Below are 21,896 nucleotides of genomic sequence, written 5' to 3' on the forward strand. Positions count from 1 at the left end.
ATACACAATGAAATATAATCCAATCTTTAAAACGAAGAAAATCAGGCCAGGCACGTGGCTCATGCCTGTAATCCCAGCACTTTGGGAGGCCAAGGCGGGAGGATCACCTGAAGTCAGAAGTTCCAGACCAGCCTGGCCAACATGGCAAAACCCTGTCTCTACTAAAAATACAAAAATTAGCCGGGCATGCTGGTGGGTAACTATAATCCCAGCTACTCGGGAGGCTGAGGCAGGAGAATTGCTTGAACCCGGGGCGGGGGTGGGGGCGGGGGTGGGGACAGAGGTTGCAGTGAGCCAAGACCACTCCACTTCACTCCAGCCTGGGCAACAGAGCGAAACCACTCCACTTCACTGCAGCCTGGGTGACAGAGCGAAACTCCATTTCAAAAAAAAAAAAAAGGGAAGAAAATCCTCTCACATGCTACAACATGGAGAATCCTGGAGGACATTATGCTAAGTGAAATACGCCAGTCACAAAAAGACAAATACTGCATGAAGTGGGGGAGCTGTTGTTTAATGGGCATGGAGTTTTAGTTTTGCAAGATGAAAAAGTTCTAGAGATCTGTTGCATACAATGTGAATACAATTTGCACTCTATGCTTTAAAAAAAGATGGTAAGTTTTATGTGTTTTCTTTACAATTAAAAATACTAGTTATTGGCCAGGTGCTGTGGCTCACACCTGTAATTCCAGCACTTTGGGAGGCTGAGGAGGGTGGATCACCTGAAGTTGGGAGTTCAAGACCAGCCTGGCCAACATGGCGAAACCGTCTCTACTAAAAATATTTTTAAAATTAGCCAGGCATGGTGGCGTGTGCCTGTAATTCCAGCTGCTCAGGAGGCTGAGGCATGAGAATAGCTTGAACCCGGGAGGCAGACATGGCAGTGAGCCGAGATCGCACCACTGCACTCCAGCCAGGGCGACAGAGCAAGACTCTGTCTCAAAAAAACACACATATGGCTGGGCGTAGTGGCTCTCGCCTATAATCCCAGGAAAACCCCATCTCTACTAAAACTACAAAAATTAGCTGCGTGGTGGCAGGCACCTGTAATCCCAGCTACTCGGGAGGCTGAGAGAGGAGAATGGCTTGAACCCAGGAGGCGGAGGTTGCAGTGAGCAGAGATCGCAGCACTGCACTCAAACACACACACACACACACACACACACACACACACTACTTAAGTGAGGAAGAACTGAAGAAAGCAGTTTGGTAGTTCCTGAAAAGTTTAAACATACAATTACCATATGACCCAGCAATTCCACTAATATATACTCAAGTAAAAACATATTCATTTAAAAAGCAAAAAAATGTGCCACGAACAGTGGCTCACACCTGTAATTCCAGCACTTTGGGAGGCCAAGTGGGTGGATCACCTAAGGCCAAGAGTTCAAGACAAGCCTGGCCAATATGGTGAAACCCCATATCTACTAAAAATACAAAACTAGCCAAGTGTGGTGGTGCATGCCTGTTGTCCCAGCTACTCAGAAGGCTGAGGCAGGAGAATTGCTTGAACCTGGAAGGCAGAGGCTGCAATGTGCCATGATGGCGCCACTGCACTCCAGCCTGGGTGACAGAGTGAGACTCTGTCTCAATAAAAAAATAAAAAATAAAGGACAAAAATGTTCAAAGAAGCATTTCTCACAAGAGTCAAAAAGTGCGAACAACCCAAATGTCCATCAGCTGAATAACATAAATAAAATGTGCTCTCTCCATAAAACGGAGTATTCTCTGCCTTCAAGAGGAATGAGTCCCGGCGCCGTGGCTCACGCCTATAATCCCAGCACTATGGGAGGCCGAGCTGGGCGGATGACCTGAGGTCAGTTCAAGACCAGCCTAGCCAACATAGCAAAACCCCGTCTCTACTAAAAATACAAAAATTAGTCGAGTGTGGTGGTGCGTGCCTGTAGTCCAAGCTACTTTGGAGGCTGAGGCATGAGAATCGCTTGAACCCAGGAGGCATAGGTTGCAGTGAGCCGAGATCATACCACTGCGCTCCAGCCTGGGTGACAGAGACTCCACCTCAAAAAAAAAAAAAAAAAAAAGAATGAAGTACTGATACTGATACATGCTACAACATGAACAAATCTTGAAAATATTACTATGCTAAACCAAAGAATTCAGTCACAAAGGAACACATATTGTATGATTCCACTGGCAATCCAGAGATAAGAAAGTAGATGGATGGTTGCCAAGGGCTGAAGGGTAGAGGACTGAGACTAAGAGCTAATGGATGGGGTTTCTTTTTGAGGTAGTGGAAATGTGCTGGAATTAGATAGCTGTGATAGTTACACAGCATAGGAAATTTAAATCCACTTAAATGTATACTTTAAAGTGGTGAATTTTATGTTATGTGAATTATCTCAGTTTTTAAAAGTGAATGAAAAAAAGTGAAAGAGACAGAGCAATACCAGCAAAGTATTTAACCAGAAATCAGTGGGAAGTCAATGAAGTGCTCCTGGTGTGCGTTTGTAAAAGATCCCCCTGGAGCTGTGTGGAAGACAGATAGGAGAGGGCAAAAGTGGATAATAAAATAATCGATTGCAAAGGTCCAGGTAAATGACAGCAGTAGCTTGAACTTGAATGGTGGTAGGTGTGGGCATGAAGAAAGGTGGATGGATGTGACAGCATTTTCAGAAATAGAACCTATTGGATTCTCTGACAAATGTGATGAAGGGAAAGGTTAGTATTAAGTATGACTGCTAGGTTTTTAGCTTGAGCTACTAGGTGGGGGATGGTGCCATTTACTGAACAGGGGAAAACTGGAGGAGGAACAAATACGAAAGTAGAGAGATGCTAATGACTCAGACGAGGATGGCAGTCATGATAAAGTGGCACTGACTGAGCATGGTGTCGTGATGAACTGGTTATGAGGGTGATATGTGTCCCCGCCCAAATCTCATCTTGAATTATAATCCCCATAATACCCACCTGTCAAGGGAAAGACCAGGTGGAGGCAACTGAATCATGGCGGTGGTTTTCCCCATGTTCTCGTGATAGTGAGTGAGTCTCACGAGATCTGACGGTTTCATAAGGGGCTCTTTCCCCTTCACTCGGCACTTCTCCTTCCTGCCACTTTGTGAAGAAGGTGTCTTGCTTCCTAATTGCCTTCTGCCATGATTGGAAGTTTCCTGAGGCCTCCCCAGCCATGTGGAACTGTGAGTCCATTAAACCTCTTTCCTTTATAAATTACCCAATCTCAGGCAGTTCTTTAAAGCAGTATGAAAACAGACTAATACAGAGGAATGAGATGCAATTCATGTTCTGGTAAGTCTGAATGATGCAGTCAGATCTGAAAGTCTATCAAAAGCCTTCTTATCTAATAGCAGTGAACTATAAATGTGTTGGTAAGGAATGTGCTCCTGAAAAAAGGCCTGATCTCCAGCTTTTTAAATAAATGACCACTAGTACTCAAGAAAATGAACTGCCATCCTGTCTCCCATGTGTAGTAAAAGTTACCAGAAATGTGTACCCATAATTTAAGCAGGGTAACTAAGTAAGCAGTCCTATAATAATATATGAAGTACTGTCATGATATATTACCCCAAATATATACTTCATCCTGGTCTCTGCCTTACTGTCCCTGCACCAAATCAGGCTGGGCATGGCAGCTCACGCCAGTAATCCCAGCACTTTAGGAGGCTGAGTCAGGTGGATCACTTGAGGTCAGGAGTTCAAGACCAGCCTGGCCAACATGGTGAAACCCTGTCTCTCCTAAAAATACAAAAATTAGCCAGGTGTGGTGGCACACGCCTGTAGTCTCAGCTACTCAGGAGGCTGAGGCAGGAGAATCACTTGAACCCGGGAGGCGGAGGTTGCAGTGAGCAGAGATTGTGCCACTGCACTCCAGCCTGGGCAACAGAGCAAGACTGTCTCTCTCTCTCTCTCTCTCTCTCTCTCTCTCTCTATATATATATATATATATATATATATATATAATGACATAAATTTACTGGAGTCATAGGTTTCAGAAAAGAGCATCTATGTATGGGAATATTCCTATAGCTATTGTTGTGGAGACCTAAAGCCACCTGACACCTGTTTTTAGCATCTCCTTTTTTAAAATCAAAATTACTACAGCAAACGTAAGGCATTGAAGATCAAGGTTTTGGTCTTTCTGCTGTGTCATGGACAGGATGTTTGTGTTCCCCTAAAATTCTTATGTGGAAATCCTAACTCCCAAGGTGACAGTACTAGGAGGTGAGGCATCTGACAGGTGATTAGGCCATGAAGGTGGAACCCTCATAAATGGGATCAGTGCCCTAGAGAGCTCATTTCACTCTTTTTCTGCCATGTGAAGATACAATAAGTCACCAGTCTGCAACGTGAAGCCCCCTCACTAGTACCCAACCATGCTGGCATCCTGATCTTGGGCTTCCAAGTTCCAGGATTGTGAGAAATAAATTTCTGTTGTTTATAAGCCACGGAATCTATGTTATACTTTTTGTTTGTTTGTTTTGTTTTGTTTTTTTGAGGCAGAGTCTCGCTCTGTTACCCAGGCTGGAGTGCAGTGGTGCCACCTCTGCTCACTGCAACCTCCACCTCCCTGGCTCAAGCAGTTCTCCGGCCTCAGCCTCCCGAGTAGCTGGGATTACAGGCGCTCTCCATCACACCTGGCTAATTTTTGTTTTTAGTAGAGACGGGGTTTCACCATGTTGGCCAGCCTGGTTTTGAACTCCTGACCTCAAATGATCCACCTGCCTCATACTCCCAAAGTGCTGGGATTACAGGCATGAGCCACTGAGCCCCACCTGTTATACTTTTTTATAACAGCTCAAACTCATTTGGGGTTGGCATGTATGCTCTCTAAATTGACTGGTTCCCATGCTTTAAGTGCAAACAATGACCCTGCACCATTGCTCAGGTAATTGCCTCCTCCTGTAATGAGACTGCCCGTCCCTAAAATCTCAGAACCTTCAGCCCTTTGGGTCCCCAAAGGCCCAGTTGACAGGCTACTTCCTCCAGAAAGCTCTCCCCAAGAAATAAAGCCAGAGAGCCAGTGCCTCCTTCTGAATGCCTACTGCACTTACTGTGTATGTCCTTCAAAAGGATGGCTCTGGTGACCTACTGGCCTTGTGTGGAGGATGGTCCTGTGTGCTGGTCTTCTCTCTCTTCTACCAAACTGCAGGCTACTGGTGAGCAGGGTTGTACCTTACACACCTCTACAGCACCAAATAGGGAATGAGTGTTCCAAGAAAGCTGTGATTCACATGAATGTTTTCAGAAAAGAAGCCAGAGTAAATTGTGCACTATACTATAGATCCCTTAATCCATATTACTGCAAAATACATTAATTGTGAAGCTTAAAGAACGTCCCCACTGCTTACACAACAGGTGTAGCTTACATAATCTGCTCTACCCAGCTGTTACTTACTTGTGGCAATTCCCTCCTGGCTTCTACTCCCTGTCGATATGTGGGATTACTGCACCATTCAGTATGATTTCCTTATTCCTTGCTCCAATCATAAAAAAAATTTGTTAATTTTCCTTTATAACAGTAAAAATGGTTGAAACCCCAAATAACCAGAGATATCCCTAGGGTTTTCCATGACTATAAAACTCAAAAGACAATCCAGGATATAAACCAATATTTGTAAATATTGCCATAAAATTCATTGCTCAGAAATTTTTTTTTCTTTTGGTGTTTTGTTTTGTTTTTTTTTCCTATATAGTCTTCTTTGACAAAATACTGCAGTATTCCCACTGTTTGGAAATTGTGTTACCCAAAAGGTATAGAATGGGATGAAGCGATGATGCAAATGAGTGTTAGGACTATGAGCAAATGAATGGGAGCAGTAACAAAAGTCCAAAAGTCAGGAAAAATGAAAATCCACGAACTTGGTGATGCTCCAGAGAGGAAACCAGCAAGTGTTGACGCTAAACTGGCAGAAACATCAATACTTCCTGGCTCCCCCACTGGGTGCATCAATTTACCACCGGCAGGCTGCTCTTCTGCTTCAAGTGACAAACAATAAGTGCTTTCAATGACAGTATGAAAAGGAATGACCCATAATCTAGAAGCATGGCTATGGGCAGCAATGAAAAGATGTGATTGCTGGGAGTCTGTCTCAGCTGTACTGCTGATTAGCTTAATGATCTTGGACAAGTCATTTCCTTTCACTGAAAAAATACCAGTGTTTCACAATATTTGCGTGATGGAAAGAGTTAACATAGCAGGCCTGACATTGCTATTCTTAGTAAGGCCTGTTTGCAAGGTTGGTCCCTGGCTGGTGTCTGGGGACTCGGATTTTGGGAGGGTTTCCATCACCCTGATTGATAAGAGTGGCTCACTCTGCTTAAGCTACGTAAACAATAGGGTTTAACACTGAATACCTGCTTTCCTCTTTGGGGTCTGGAATTTTGCTGTGTACCAGGTGGAGGGCGCCTGTGTGACCGGTTCCCAATAAAAACCCTGGGTACTGAATCTCTAATAAGCTTCCCTAGTAGACATTTCACACAAGTTGTCAAAACTCGTTTGCTAGAGGAATTAAGCATGACCTGTGTGATTTCAGTGAAAGAGGACTGGAAGCTTGCACATGGTTTCCTCCAGACTTGGCCCCAATGAGCCTTTTTCCGTTACTGACTTTGCTCTGTATCCTTTTGCTATAACAAATCACATCCCCAAGCGTGTCTATGTACTGAGTTCTGCCAGTGAATCAACAAACCTAGGCCAGTTTTGAGGACCTCTGTCACAATTGGTATAGTGTTGAATAGTCTACCAAACATTTTTTTCAACAGTCTTGTGAAATAGGTATTATTATTTCCATTCTATCGATGAAGAAACTGAAGTTCAAAAAGGTGAACAGAGTGTGCGCCCAGAAAATAAATATTTCCGTGTTTACTATATTATATATGGCTGTTCTCAAATTTTAGTGAACCTAAGAACCACTTGGAATGCTTGTTAAAAACACAGTTTCTTGGGGTCTATCACCCAAGACTTGGATTCAGTAAGTTCAAGGCCCAGGAATCTGTATTTATAGTAAGCATACAGGATTATTATTATTTGAGATGGAGTTTTGCTCTTGTTGCCCAGGCTGGAGTACAATGGCACGATCTCGGCTCAGTGCAACCTCTGCCTCCCAGGTTCAAGCAATTCTCCCGCCTCAGCCTCTCAAGTAGCTGGGATTACAGGCCTGCGCTACCACTCCTGGCTAATTTTGTAGCCCAGTCTGAAATGCACAATGTAGCCCAGTCTGAAATGCATAAGCTTCTTGGTGGCTGCTTCCTAAACTGATCATTTGTCATCTGTTATTACTGACTCAGATTGTGTTACCAATTCAGCTCAAAACAAACAAGTATTAATTGAACATCTACTGTTTACCTGATGCTGTGCTAACTGCAAGATCATTTTCAAGAACACTTCTGATTTTTCCAATACCTTGGTAAAGAGAAAGGGACTAGGAAAACATTGCCACATTAATACTTTATGACAACATATAATAGAGACGCCTAAAAAACAAATGATATCTGCTTGAACAGCAATATCATCAACATCACCAATCCTCCCATATTTCATTAAATACATATGGCACAAGAAATCAATGATTTCTACTTCACAAATACAGGTTAACCTTCTAAATCTGGAAATCCACGGTCCATTATCATTTATAAATCACATCTTCTATTATCAAGAAGTCAGCCAAACCAGCAATCCGTCCATACACTGCAATAATTGAGGGGCTGTCTGCCAATGTGCGGGCATAGGGCATCCTGTACCCAAATCTGCAGTGCTGAGCACTCATTCATCATTAAGCTGCAGCAGCGTTAACATATGCTGCAGTTGTGCCAATATGTTTGTTTTATGATCACCGCTAATCTACCCTTATACCAGGCCAAGAAGGTAAATGTTAAGTGAAAGGAAATAAACTCAAGAGCCAGCACCTAATTCACTTGTGGAAGCCCAGAACCTCCCTCCACCTAACCAGAAAAACTCTCCCAGTCTCAAGGGTTCCAGATGTAAAAGGTTCATCTGTATAAAGCACTACAGATGTACAGGAAATTCCACCACCTTGAAGAAAAAAATAGTATATTTTTTTGTATCCCATGCATTCACCCTCTTTGAGAGAACTGAACAACCATGTTAGACAAGCAATGAGCCTTGATGATTTTTTCCATCACTCAACAAACCAGTATTTGATTTCACTCAGTGGGCTAGTTCTTTGCATATCATGCAGACACAGCGAGGTTAGTTATGGTTCTTTCAGGGTCCACTGGCCATCCTTTACCTCCTAGAACCCACTGCTCAGCAGGTGGTAAACTGGCAGCTTTTTTGAGAAAACAAGCTCTTTTGGACAGTTGCATCAATATAAAAATGGCCAGCTTCACCTGCCCAAATCTCAATTCAGCTAAAAGCTAATTAGGAACACTGGAAACTACCTGGTATATAGGCACTCAATATTACTCACTAAATGGCTGAATTATTAGCAATAAGCATAAACAAAAGGAACAAACAGTAAACACTTATAGAAAGTATTCAGGACACATTCCGAGTTTTATGTTGCTTAGTCAGTAAAAGGTATATCAGGAAAAAAGACAAAACCTGCTTTCACTTGTGTAAAGATTTATTTCAAGTTATAGTGGTTCATTTCTAAATAAGTTTCCCACCTGGCGCAGGGTCAGCCTAGCATCTATTTGCAAAAGACCAGTTTGCCATGCATAGGTCAGATGAAAGGAGACAAATGCAAGAAACTCCTTTTTAACTGACATCCAAACAACCAGAAAATAACTGATATTGTACAATCTATTTTTGGTAGAAAGAAAAATGACAAGTATGTAATAGTAACTTATTCATAAAGATCAAATTTCATGGTATGTCACAAATGTATTCGATGCAATGCAGTTACCATGCTCTCTATATCTATAGTTGTGTATGTAATGATAATTACAGCTCAAGACAGGAACCTTGTCTGTCTTGCTCATCTACGCCCCCAGGATTGACTACAGTGCCCAGCACATAGTAGGTGCTCAGTCAATATTTGCTGAATGAAATAATTGCTCTGCAAAACCATACAATGCCTTAATCATCTAAGAAAGAGGCCGGACATGCTGGCTCTTGCCTGTAATTCCAGCACTTTGGGAGGCCGAGGTGGGGAAATCGCCTGAGGTCAAGAGCTTGAGACTAGCCTGGCCAACATGGTGAAACCCCGTTTCTACTAAAAAATACAAAAAATTAGCCAGGCGTGGTGGCAGGCGCCTGTAATCCCAGCTACTAGGGGGGCTGAGGCAGGAAAATCACTTGAGCCTGGGAGGCAGAGGTTGCAGTGAGCCGAGATCGTGCCATTGCACTCCAGCCTGGATGACAACAGTAAGACTCTGTCTCAAAAAAAAAATAATAAAAATAAAAATAAATAAAAGAAGGGGATATTTTGTGGCCGGGCTCATGCAGATGGCAGATTCTGGGACTTCTCAGCCTCTATAATTGCATGATCCAACTCCCATAATAAATCTCAAAAGGAAAAAAAGAAAGATTATACTATGGTCAGTATAGCTTTCGGCATTAGATGTATTTATTCTAATTCTTAGAATACTAGTAATGTATACGGTATACCCCAATTAACAAGAACTCATTCTTCACTCATTCTGCATATGAGCGGGTTTACAATAATCACTATCTATAAGTAAAGGTTATTATTTATGGGATACATACAAAAGTTGTTCTTTCAAAAAATATTTTACTAAACACCTACTAGGGACCAGGCACTGTGCTAGGAGCAAAGAACACACTGTGAACTGTCCCTGTCTAGGACAGCCTTTCTCAATTAGGGTTCCTTAACTCCAGCTGCACAGGAAAATGTTAATTTATTACTAACAAGGCATGTCCTAGGGCATCAGTGCCAATTCTCTCCATGTTGAGAAAGACTAGTCTAGGGAGCCATACAAGCTAAAAGGCAATTATAACACAATATGATAAAAAAAAAAAAAAAGTTACTTTTAAGTATGGTCAAGTTCAACTGCTAAACCTAGACCTTTGTGAACAGCCATGAGGGAGCCAAGATACACAGACCATTTGTAATAGTTGTGCAAATGTAAAAATATTGCAATACATACATACAGATATATTTCTAAACACAGTAAAATAAAATCAATATTTTCCCGCTCGTCAATGTCAGGCCAGGGTTATTAGTAAAGTGAAACAGAAAAAAAAAATGTTTAATTACTCTGATGATTTAAAGGGGAAACTAAAAACCTTCTTGCTCCTGGGGAAAAAAAAAGAAGCAATTACCTGAACTATTTTCTTAATTGCCTCCATATATTGCTTCATTAGACTAGCCTTGCCTTGGACTCAAAGCAATAAATTAGCTATCTATTTCATTAATTCTTATTTTGTATTTTTTAGTCTTATTTTAAATTTCCATTCTTCCTTATGCAGTCTAATTTCTTTCTAGTCCTGGGCATTTTCTGTGTGATATGATTATATGCTACATGCTTTATGAAACCAAAGCAGTTTAAAGGCTTCTAGAATCAGAGATTTAAATGTACTCCAGTATTTCACACTCACAATTAAGCTTTCATGTATCAAAGGTCTAGAAATGCATACCTGTTAACTATCACTCTCTGACAAGCTAAACTGACAGCATCCTCTTGACCAAGCCCCCAACCTACTTTATCAAGAAATCTCTTATTTTGAATCTTTAGTATAAAATAATTTAATAAGCCAAAAAGAGGGGGGAATTGTTTTTAGACTTTCAATACATCTTTAAACCCAAGAGACCATGTTACTATAGTCACTAGGAATTGCATTAAGAATAAAACAAGACAGGATAACATAAAAGTCCATGACCCTTAAATCTCAACTAGTCCAGACTTTTGATTAAATATGCCTTTGAAGAAAATAAATTGTACAGACAGAGCTATTATTACTTATTTACTGTATTTATGGAGATGTTGACTTGAGAACAGGTGGTGCTTTTATTGCACTCAGAGACATCCAACTCTTAAATCCTTTAGAACACCCTCTACATGCCTCAACCCTAAAATGCTATACACCAAATCTACCAATTTCTTTCCACCTCAAAACTGTCAAAAGGAAAGTCATAATTCATCAGAAAGAAAGGAACACAGTTATTAATGGCAAAGAAGTCAAGACCATGTATTTAAAAAATACAATGAATCACTATTTTCTTTTAGCTTGAAATTGGAGAACTCGAAAAATAAATGGCATTTCAAAAATGATTCAGCAAACACAACTGAGCTATAGAAGATGATGCTTGTAAGAATCCTAAGGGATTCTTCCACTTCAGGTTTAAAATATAAAGGAAGCACTTCTCTAATATGTAGTCTAGTTTTCAATAACCAACAACTACAATCAACACCACTGTAATTTATTTCACAATCAAAACCAGTTTCAGACACGTACAGGTACACTAAAAAAACACAACTCATTTTGAAAGGAATTCATAGCTCTATTTCTAAAATATTAAAACAACCATAAGACAACTCACAACCTTGACTACATCCATGCTGCTGTGAAAGTCTCAAAGTTCCACCCAAATCTTTAATTCTAGTCTTCTAGTAATTCCAATGGAAGTACCCCTCAAAGAATTTGTCAGGCAAAAGATAAGAACAGCATATGGTTTATTGATCTAAGTGATGGAAAAATTGCCCCCCTCCCCCAAATTTTGAAGCCGTTTTTTAGCAATGAGTATTTGATAGTAATTTTCACATTCAGTCCAACGGTATGCAGATTAATTCCTTGCCCTGGGCCTAGGGCTCAGAAACAACTCCTAAGAACCTTCTAGCTTACTGCACTGGTACAAATTCCCGATACTTACCACAGTCATGGCTGCGCAGGAAAATGTGAACAGCTGAACATTCCAGCTGCAACAATAAGGTCAAAGCTCATTTCAGTATTAGCAGAAGTGATTCTCTGCTGAGATCTTGGTCGGGGATGCAAAGTACTAGCCTCAAACCTGCAGGCTGGCACCTCAACAACTGCTGCAAATTCTACTGCATGCCCTGGCTTCCTGGGCCAGCACTGCTTAATTACTAGACTCTGATACGATGCAGATCACTTTTCGCAAAAGGGAAGCAAATGGGCTTTTAGACCAATACTTGAGTTGTTCGGTTTCAAATGTTCAAATCCTTAAAAAAAAAAGATTTCAACAACTTAAGTTTAATGATTTTATTATGATTCAGAGCCCAGTTGTTTTCCACCATAAGAGTGCCATGTGAAAAGATGATCCTTTTCCTAAATACAATTAGCTTTCATTGCCACTTTTCCCTTTTTGTCACCCCCACACAACACTCCAAGATCACAAGAATCTATGTGAAACAGAGCTATTAAGAACAATACCCGTTTGCATTCTCAGGCTAAATGTGAGAAACCAATTTTAGTCACTTGCTTCAGCAAAGCTATCAGTACAAGCCATCACCTACGGATTTCAAGATGATTGATATGTACAACCTCTACTGCTCTATGCCACAGGTAATAATCTGTTCCAATTTCATACTGCATGTTTCTGGATGAGGTCAACATTTAGAAAACCATTAACATAGCACTATTCTAAAAAGGGATGTACAAGTATTACTTTTAGCCAGTGTACATTTGTGAAAGTTTCAAATGAAGGAAAAATGAGAGCAAATATATCCGATGTATGAAAAATGTTAGCAACGCTTTCATTAGGAATAATTACATGAATAAAACCAAATCGACATGTTCTCAAAAGATGTATTTTAAGGCAGGTAGAGGAAAGCACTCAGCATTCAACCCTTTTTCCTAACTACAGAAAAATCAAAATTTGCAGATGAACCCTTTCTCTCACATCATTGGCAGAAATAAAATCCTATTCCCGCCACCTCCTCTTGCAATTAAGGAAGTTGCTACAAATAGCACAGAACGTAAATGGTCCTGTTTTGCTCCATTCTTAATGTACCCTCTAGGAGTAAACAGGTTACTCAAAAAAGTCAGTAGCCAGAAAGCGATTTTCCCTATGGCAAACTCCCATGAAAATGAAATTCTCTTTTCTGGGGATTTGGAAGGGGGTAAACGTGGACGGAGGAGTCCAGTCACAGCCCGCCTTCTCCCATGGGTTCAAGGTCTGGAGTGCTCAGTCCTCCGCGAGGCTTCAGACCAGCGATCGGCAGCACGGGCAGTGCCGGCGCAGCCTCCTCGCCGCTGCACATCCACCCGGCCCACCCTGACAATCACGCTCGCCTTTCAAACACCCTAAAGGTGAGCTTTGTAGGCTGGGTCTCCAAAGTTTGCCCGGCCTCCGGTCAGCAGGTGCCCGCTGGCTGAGCCCTAGGCAAGGCTGAGTCTTGCCCTAGCCTCCGGCTCCCTCAGCCCCCAGCTCTTCTTTTGGGCCACGGTGACAGGTCTAGGTTTACCTCCATGTGCTCGTGGCAGAGGAAACAAAAGAAAGCAACCTCCCTGAGAATAAAACGCCATCTTCGACTAATTGGCAAACTGAGGGGTCCCCGGGTCGGTCCCCCCACGAGTCTCCCCCACCACCCAGCCGGAAGGCGGCCCCCAGTTTCAGGCAGAGTTTGTAACAGCTCCGGGAAGCCCTGGTCGAATTGTCCTGGGGGCGAGGGTGGGACACCCCGAGAGCCCTACCTGCCTCCCCTCCCCGGCCGCCTGGGCACCGTGTTTCGGTGAAAAGGAAGAAGAGGGGTGGTGGTGTCTCACAGAGATGTAACTGCCCCCTCAGAAAATTGTTGTGAGGGACCCGGCGAGGGGCTGGCGAGCAAGCAAACCGGCACGCGCGGAGCCGCAGCGAGTGTACTTACAAAACGATTCAAGCTCCGGCGGAACATCGCGTCGAAGGCTGCCGGGCGCTGAGCTGGGCTCTACCGGGCTGTCTGGGAAGGCGCCGTCCACAAAACACACTGCGGCGTGGGCCGGCGGCGCCAAGCGGAGCTGCGAGGCGGGCGGCCGGGCCACCCGCTCGCCGCCTGCCCCCCCTCGGCTCTCCGCGCTCCCCCGCCCCCCAGCCGCCCGCAGCCTAGCCAACGCCCCGCCTCACTGGCGGCCCGCCCCCGGCCTGCCTGACCCGGGGGCGGCGGCCCCGCGGATCGCCCTTATCTGGCCCCGGCACCGCCGGCCGGCAGCTCCCGCAGCACCCACTGAGAAGGCGAGCCCGCCGCGCTGGGGAAGGATGGCGGAGGAGCGCGAGGCTCCTCCTGTGGGGAGGGGGCGCCCCCGTCTCTCCGCCAGCGCCGGGCTCGGCACCCCGCGGGATGCACGCTTCCCCGACGCGGCACCACCGCCCGCCTCCTCGCTGGACTCCGCGGCCGCCCCCTTCGAGGCGCGGGGAACCCTCCCGAGGCACTCCGCGCCTCAGCCCGACACTACTCCCCTGTCTCTGTCGGGAGCCACAGCCTCCCTTGCCCCGGCCCTAACTCGTCCGCCGTGCCGCGCGCGCCGCGCCGCGCCGTTTAGCTCGCAGCCCCTCCTCGGTCCGCGGCTGCCGCGCCGCCCCGCGCTCTCGTCCCGCACTCGGGCTAGGGAGCCTGGGTACAGCCAACCGGCCCGCCCTGAGCCAGCCGACGGCCAGGCTCCCCCTTCCGGGCGTGGTGGAGCCGGGCTCTGAGGCAGGACACCGTGGGGACCCCAGCGCGGGAGGGGCGGGGCGGGGTGCGAGGGGGGACTAGTTCTGAAAGCCCACCCTCCTCATTTGCACGGACGAGGGTTCCCCCTCGACCCTCGCTCCGCGGTACTCCCACCTACGCGGCTTTCCCTCCTCTCGGTCTTTCTCTCGTCCTGCCTGCCCACCTAAGCCTTCTTACTTCCACTTTCTCTGAGGTTGTAAAGTCAGGCTTTGTGTCGTTTCTGCTGCGCAGCAGGGCGGGATTTCCCTGACCCCCACCCCGCCCCACCCCAGGCCCCTCCCGCTCACCCCCTCCCCCGCCTTGCTCCCGGGGCAGCCTGGGAGTTGTAGTCCAACCGTCCCCCTACTCCGCCTGGTACCGCGGGCTGGGAGCTCCCCCACACGCTAGTCCCGGGTTTGCCCAGAGGGTTGAAGAAGGAAGCGCGGGCTGAACAGCGGGTTCTCCACGCTGGCCGGCTGGGTGTGGAGGCCGGGCGCACTCGGTAGCTTCCTAGCGGTGGGACATGTGAGAAGGATAAATTAGGCAAAGCTCCGAATCCTGGGAGCTCTCCCGGGAACGCAAAATGTGCGCATCAGGAAACCCTCTACACCCTCGGCCCCCAGCTTAGAGCTGGAATTTGCGAAACTTTAAAAATTACAAAAGAAAAGCGAGTCCGGAATTGCCACGAGGCTGGGCATCCCTCCCAACTACCACAACCCCACCCCTTTTCACCGCCCCTTAAGGCGGGGCCCAAGGCTGTTGGAGAAGAACTTGCAGATTTTTCTATAAAAGTCAAAAAGAAATAAGTAAAGGGAGTTCAGAGACTCTTACACGAGTCTTCCGCCTCGCCACATTCTCCTGCCAGTCTAGAGCTGGGGACAGGGCCCAGCCACACCACAGGCCTTCCCAAAGGTCGCGAAAGGCCTTTACTACTAGGCATAGGCGCTTCTCCTTTACCCTCCGGAGTTTGGATTCATTTCAACAAACCTTTACTGGGAATTTTCTTTGTACCAGGCAGTGTGCCAGGGCTGGACACAGCGATTTCTTAAAAGACCTCCCCAACAGGGTGGTAGCAATCTGGTTGGGGGATACAAACAAGCGAAAATGCCACGTTAGAATTTAATAATAGCTAGAGTTCAAAGTGCTAGAGAAATAGGGGAGAGCGACGTTGCATCTGAAAAGAGGGTCTGGGAAGTTTTCCTAAAAGCTCTGGAGATTAAACTAGCCCTTGAAACGTGGGAAGGCTTTAGAGGGACCTGACTGAGCCCAAGGGGACGAAGTCCAGGGTAGAAGGAGAGGTCAGTGAAAAAGCGCAGGACAAACTAGGAAAGAGATCACGCCGTAGTGGCAGACGCCTAGGACGTGTAGGTAAGGGCGGCTCGAACGAAAGCTAAAATCTAAAATTCTTCAAAAACATGTTAGAAGTTTGAACTTCATTCTGTGATCAACGAGGAGCCCATCTCCCAATAAAATGCAAATGCAGGAGACCTAAGTTTTGTTCCCAAACTGTCCTAACTGCCAAGAAGTAAAACCAACCGTTTTCAGTTCTTCCCCTCTTGTGATTCCTTCTCTTTGCTCACAGTTGAGCCTGTATCTAATGATTTTTAGGATTTATTTTAAATTTAAATTTATATTAATCAGATATGATATTTTATTGACAAAAGGGATCTAAAGTTTTGCTCTCTACTGCTTTAAAGATTTATTTTCAAATAGAGTTATTTCTAGCTTTACTTTTTTTTTTTTTTTTTTTGAGACAGTCTCACTCTGTCACCCAGGCTGGAGTGCAGTGGCACGATCTTGGCTCACTGCAGCCTCTGCCTCCTGGGTTCAAGTGATTCTCGTGCCTCAGCCTCCCAAGTAGCTGGGATTACAGATGCCTGCCACGACACCCGGCTAATTTTTGTATTTTTAGTAGAGACGGGGGTTTCACGATCTTGCCCAGGCTAGTCTCGATCTCCTGACCTCAGGTGATCCACCCGCCTCGGCCTCCCAAAGTGCTGGGATTACAGGCGTGAGCCACCATGCCCGGCCTCTAGCTTTACTTTTATTGAACACAGCAACTACTGTAATTTCTTCACTAGTTTATTTGTTGAACGACTACTGTGTGGCAGACATTATTCTAGATACTGGAATTGGGAGGTGGAGGAGGTTATTGTCTTTAGTTCTAGGTATAAGTCTAGAATTCTTACCAAAATACATCCTTATCAATAAAATAATAAACTAATTTAGACATTTGGGGGTACAAGTGCTTGCTAGTGAATAGTAAGTAATATCGTTCCAAATTCAATTCTGTTAAACAAATGGAAAAAATGTACTTTGCTTATAGATTCAAACAGATCAACTTTAAAAAATACTAGAGACCTGAAATTTTTTTTTGTTTGCATTATGCTCTCATACTTTCCCATTGTCATGTTAACTGCAGCCTAATCACAGGAATTTTAAGATTCCTCCAGATATAGCAGTATCGGGCCAGGTGTGGTGGCTCACACCTGTAATCCCAGCACTTTGGGAGGCCGAGGTGGGTGGATCACCTGAGGTCAGGAATTCGAGACCAGCCTGGCCAACATGGTGAAACCCTGTGTCTACTGAAAATACAAAAATTAGCCAGGCATGGTGGCAGGTGCCTGTAGTCCCAGCTACTAAGGAGGCTAAGACAGGAGAATTGAATCACTTGAACCTGGGAGGTGGAGGTTGCAGTGGGCCGAGATCGCACCACTGCACTCCAGCCTGGTTGACAAGAACAAAACTCCATCCCCACCCCCCAAAAAAGATATAGCAGTATTGTTGATTTTTATTTGTTATAATTCTGCTATTTATTCTCTCAATTTATTTCAATACAACACCTATACTCATGGGTCCAGTCTAATTTGCTCAACTATAAAAATGCAGTTCCAGGCATTTTTATGAGATTTTTATTCCAGGTATTTTTATGGGAGACTGAGGCAGGCAGATCACCTGAGGTCAGGAGTTTGAAACCAGCCTGGACAACATAGCGAAACCCTGTCTCTACTAAAAATCAAAAATTAGCTGGGCGTGGTGGCGCACACCTGTAATCCCAGCTATTCGGGAGGCTGAGGCAGGAGAATCACTCGTACCCGGGAGGCGGAGGTTGCAGTGAGCCAAGATCAGGCCAGTACACTCAAGCCTGGGCAACAGAGCGAGACTCCGTCTCAAAAAAAAAAAAAAAAAAAAATGCAATTCTGGGGCAGGATGGCTCACACCTGTTATCCCAGCACTTTGGAAGGCCAAGGTAGGAGAGTCGCTTGAGTCCAGAAGTTTGAGTCCAGCCTGGGTAACATAGCAAGACCTCATCTTTATTTTTTTTTAATGCAATTCCATACAAATCAAAATATACTCAGCAAAACATGAAATTATGCAAGGTGACTTTTTCTGTATCCAAACTCAACCTGAAATTAGAGCTACTCTCACACATATCCTTCAGAGTCACTCCTCTGTGAGTTTTTTTAAGACAAGAAAAAAGATTTTGGTTCTTTTTAGTGCCTCCTCACAGTTTCCAAAGAAAACCCAGGTGTTGTAGAAAGCTGTTGTCTGTGACTATGTAAAGCAGGCCCTCAGCCAGCATTTTCATTGGGACAACTCCATTGAACAGAACTGCAAAAAATGAACTTCCTCCTGCCTAAACTGTCAGAACCCCTGAAACATAACACCAACTCTTCTGGTGGATCAGCTAACTGCAACAGAAAGAAGCCCCACAGGTAGGAATTCAGAGGAAGTAGTCTTGTTTCTGTCCTTATTACCAACTTGACTAGATAATGCTTGCTACCTGAGGGAGGGAAGGGAAAGAGTGCTTTCTCAATCCTTTCAATTCTGTTGCACCACCAATCTTCTGTACCTTCTACCTCAACCCCTCAGAAATCTCACCATGGCAAGTGAGCAAAACAACCACTAGAGCATAGGTTGTAGGCCACACCTGTGACGGAGGAGAGCAAACTGCTTCTGGGATCTGTGGGTCAGTCAGCAATTCAAGTAATCTGGCAGGAGGGGAGCGGTGCGAAGGAGTCACTTCCATCTAATACCAAACAAAGAGAAAAGAAGAAAGAAAAAATTGAGGTTGTTATATTAGCATCTAAATCACCCCATCATTAGCAAATTGAAGGAATTCAACTCTCTGTCTGAGCTTCCAAACATATCTAGTAAGACTATCTTTTGCCCACTTTAAATTTATTTCCCCCTTTCAGGCTGGGCGCGGTGGCTCACTCCTGTAATCCCAGCACTTTGGGAGGCCGAGGCGGGTGGATCATGAGGTCAGGAGATCGAGACCATCCTGGCTAACATGGTGAAACCTCGTCTCTACTAAAAATACAAAAAATTAGCCGGGTGAGGTGGCAGGAGCCTGTAGTCCCAGCTGCTCAGGAGGCTGAGGCAGGAGAATGGCATAACCCAGGAGGCGGAGCTTGCAGTGAGCTGAGATGGCACCACTGCACTCCAGCCTGGGTGACAGAGCAAGACTCTGTTTCAAAAAAAAAAAAAAAAAAAAAAAATTTATTTCCCCCTTTCAAGGCTAGCCTTGATGTTTATTTATGACCAATTTTACCTGTATCTTCCTATTGGGCCCCTCCAATTCATTCTGTACACTGCAACCACAGAAATCTATGGCAAGCAAGTCAGATCAAATCACTCCCCTGCTTATGACTTTTCAATAGCTTCCCACCCTCTTAGCATAAGTTCAAAATCCTGCCTTAACATCACCAACAAGAACCCTGAATTCTCTGACCTCTGCCTTCCCTCTCTAACCTGAGGTGGAAAACTTTTCCTCTCACCAGGCTCTACCCCACGGGTCTGCTTACATTCCTTGAGTTCCCAAAGCTCCTTCTTTCTTGACAGCTTTTGCACAGGCAACAGTCTCTGCTGGAACGCTTTCACCCACCGTTGCTATTCATCCTTCAGCTCTCAGCTTAAATGTCACTTCCTCGGATGACATCAGGGCTCCCTGTTATTGCCCTCCAAATAGCCCATATTAATTACATCCTAGGGTACTGACAGATGAGGTTAGTAATCATGGAGGATGGCAGAAGTCCAAAGGGACTGAGTGATGATCTAATATTGTCTTGTTTTTCAAAAAGAGGAAGAAGGTATATTCTAGTAATCATAATATTGAAGGCAGGTAAGGTTCTATAACTGACCATTAAAAGGATAGTTTTGTTTTTTTAAAAATCACCACGGAAGGGAAGAGGCAATCGCTAGGAGCCACAATAAGGTCACTGAGGTGAAGTTTGGCCTTCAAGATTCTGTAGAAATTACTTCTTTTTTTTTCGAGGCCAAGTCTCACTCTCTCGCCCAGGCTGGAGTGCAGTTGCGCGATAGTGGCTCACTGCAACCTCCGCCTCCCGGGTTCAAGCGATTCTCCTGCTTCAGCCTCCTGAGTAGCTGGGATTATAGGCGCCCACCACCACGCCCTGCTAATTTTTGTATTTTTAGTAGAGACAGACATTCGCCATGTTGGCCAGGCTGGTCTCGAACTCCTGACCTCAAGTGATCCACCTGCCTCAGCCTCCCAAAGTGCTGGGATTACAGGCGTGAGCCACCACGCCTGGCCAAGAAATTTCTAATTCAGAATTCAACATCTTACAAAACTATATTGAGAGGATAGACAAGAATTTAGAAAGATATGGCATAAAAAGACTAAATCTTCACGACTGTAATCCCAGCACTTTGGGAGGCCAAGGCAGGTGAATCACGAGTTCAGGAGTTCAAGACCAGCCTGGCCAAGATGGTGAAACCCCATCTCTACTAAAAATACAAAAATTAGCAGGGCATGGTGGTGGGTGCCTGTAATCCCAGCTACTTGGGAGGCTGAGGCAGAGAATTGCTTGAACCCAGGAGGTGGAGGTTGCAGTGGGCCAAGATCTCACCACTGCACTCTAGCCTGGGCGAGAGAGCGAGACTCCTTCTCAAAAAAAAAAAAAAAAAAAAAAAAAAAAAAAAAAAAAGACTAAATCTTTGTCCTCAATAATAAGAAGTTATTGGTTATTGTCCAGATATATTAATACAGTATAATTATTGTATTTAGAAATGAGGAGGTAAATAGCAGAAGAAACAACTAAAATAACAAAAATGACTTGCCTTTGGGAACACAAATCTAGAGTAGGGAAGAAAGGGATAAGGGACTTTTTTTCTTTATAAGCCTTGTAACTGTTCTACTTTTTAAACTGTGTACACACATTATTTTCATAAAAATTAGTTTAAAATACAAATAGCATTTGGACACAAAAACAGGGAGTAGGAGAGCATTATAGCCAAGGAAATGGTGAAGATGTGGACGTGAAAAAATATTTCAGTAAATAGTAAGTAGACCTGTCTAGAGAAGCAATGGTCCATACTGAGGAGTATGTGAAAGGAAAATAAGTCTTTGGGGCCCCAAAATTGCTCAAGCTGGGAACTGCTTAGGGCAAACCTGCCTCCCATTCTATTCAAAGTCACCCCTCTGCTCCCTGAGATAAATGCATATCTGATCGCCTCATTTGGAGAGGCTAGTAAGAAGCTCAAAAGAATGCAACCATTTGTCTAGTATCTACCTATGACCTGGAAGCCCCCTTCCACTTCGAGTTGTCCCACCTTTCCGGACTGAACCATTGTACATATTACACATATGTCTCATGTCACCCTAAAGTGTATAAAAGCTGTGCCCCTACCACCTTGGGCACATGTCATCAGGACCTCCTGAGGCTGTGTCACGGGCACGTGTCCTCCACCTTGGCAAAATAAACTTTCTAAATTAACTGAGACCTGTCTCAGATTTTTGGGGGTCACAAGTAGTAGATGGTATAAAATTTTAACTTTGATTCTCAGTAAGCCACTGGAATACACATTCTACCAAATGAGAGAATAAACTAAGAGGGAGGAAGACATGGAATCCAGAAAATGGGATGAACGTGAAAGAGAGGAGTAGAGAATTCCCCAGATGATAATGAATGAAAATTCAAGGGAGACAGCTGTGTAGCACACCTAGAGAGGTCAGAGGGGAGTAGGAAGATAGAGGAATCAAGGAGGGATGTCTTTAGAGAAAATAGAAAAACAACTGGTACATTACTCAATGTGTTTGACCATGTGGAGAATAGTATTCAGAAAGGTTTTACAGTATTGTCAGAAAATTAGTGAAACCTTAGTGATAAACACATAGAAAGTAAAGCAAACTAAGTAACGAAAACCAAGGCAGCTGTTAATGCCAAGAAAAACAAAAAGTTGCTCAAGAAAGTAAATGAGTTATGATAAAATACTCCCTGACTCCACTGTGACAGACATTCACATAGTCATAGCAATCAAAACACTGTATTCTTGGTTTACAAAATTAAAACTCTTTTGTAGGATAAAGGGAGAACAAGTTGGAGGGAGCTTTGTTGTAAGAGATC

The 21,896-nt window shown here is 44.4% G+C and overlaps 2 protein-coding genes across 8 annotated transcripts in view; one reads left to right on the top strand and one right to left on the bottom strand.

Moving 5' to 3' along the window:
- The window catches only part of ATP11C (ATPase phospholipid transporting 11C), a 205,475-nt gene extending 190,734 nt beyond the window's left edge, over positions 1-14,741 (bottom strand). For 5 of the 7 annotated variants that reach the window (XM_063634308.1, XM_055267365.2, XM_055267367.2 and 2 more), the window contains exon 1: positions 13,726-13,915. In XM_063634308.1, the coding sequence (XP_063490378.1) occupies positions 13,726-13,752 (27 nt within the window). In that variant the 5' untranslated portion in view covers positions 13,753-13,915. The other 2 variants (XM_055267366.2, XM_063634309.1) reach the window with 2 other exon arrangements.
- Positions 1-21,896, top strand: part of HAPSTR2 (HUWE1 associated protein modifying stress responses 2) — a 187,302-nt gene that overhangs the window by 18,321 nt on the left and 147,085 nt on the right. The window lies entirely within an intron of this gene.

The sequence above is a fragment of the Symphalangus syndactylus genome, chromosome X, assembly GCF_028878055.3.
Source record: "Symphalangus syndactylus isolate Jambi chromosome X, NHGRI_mSymSyn1-v2.1_pri, whole genome shotgun sequence".
In the NCBI taxonomy this organism is placed as follows: Eukaryota; Metazoa; Chordata; class Mammalia; order Primates; family Hylobatidae; genus Symphalangus; species Symphalangus syndactylus.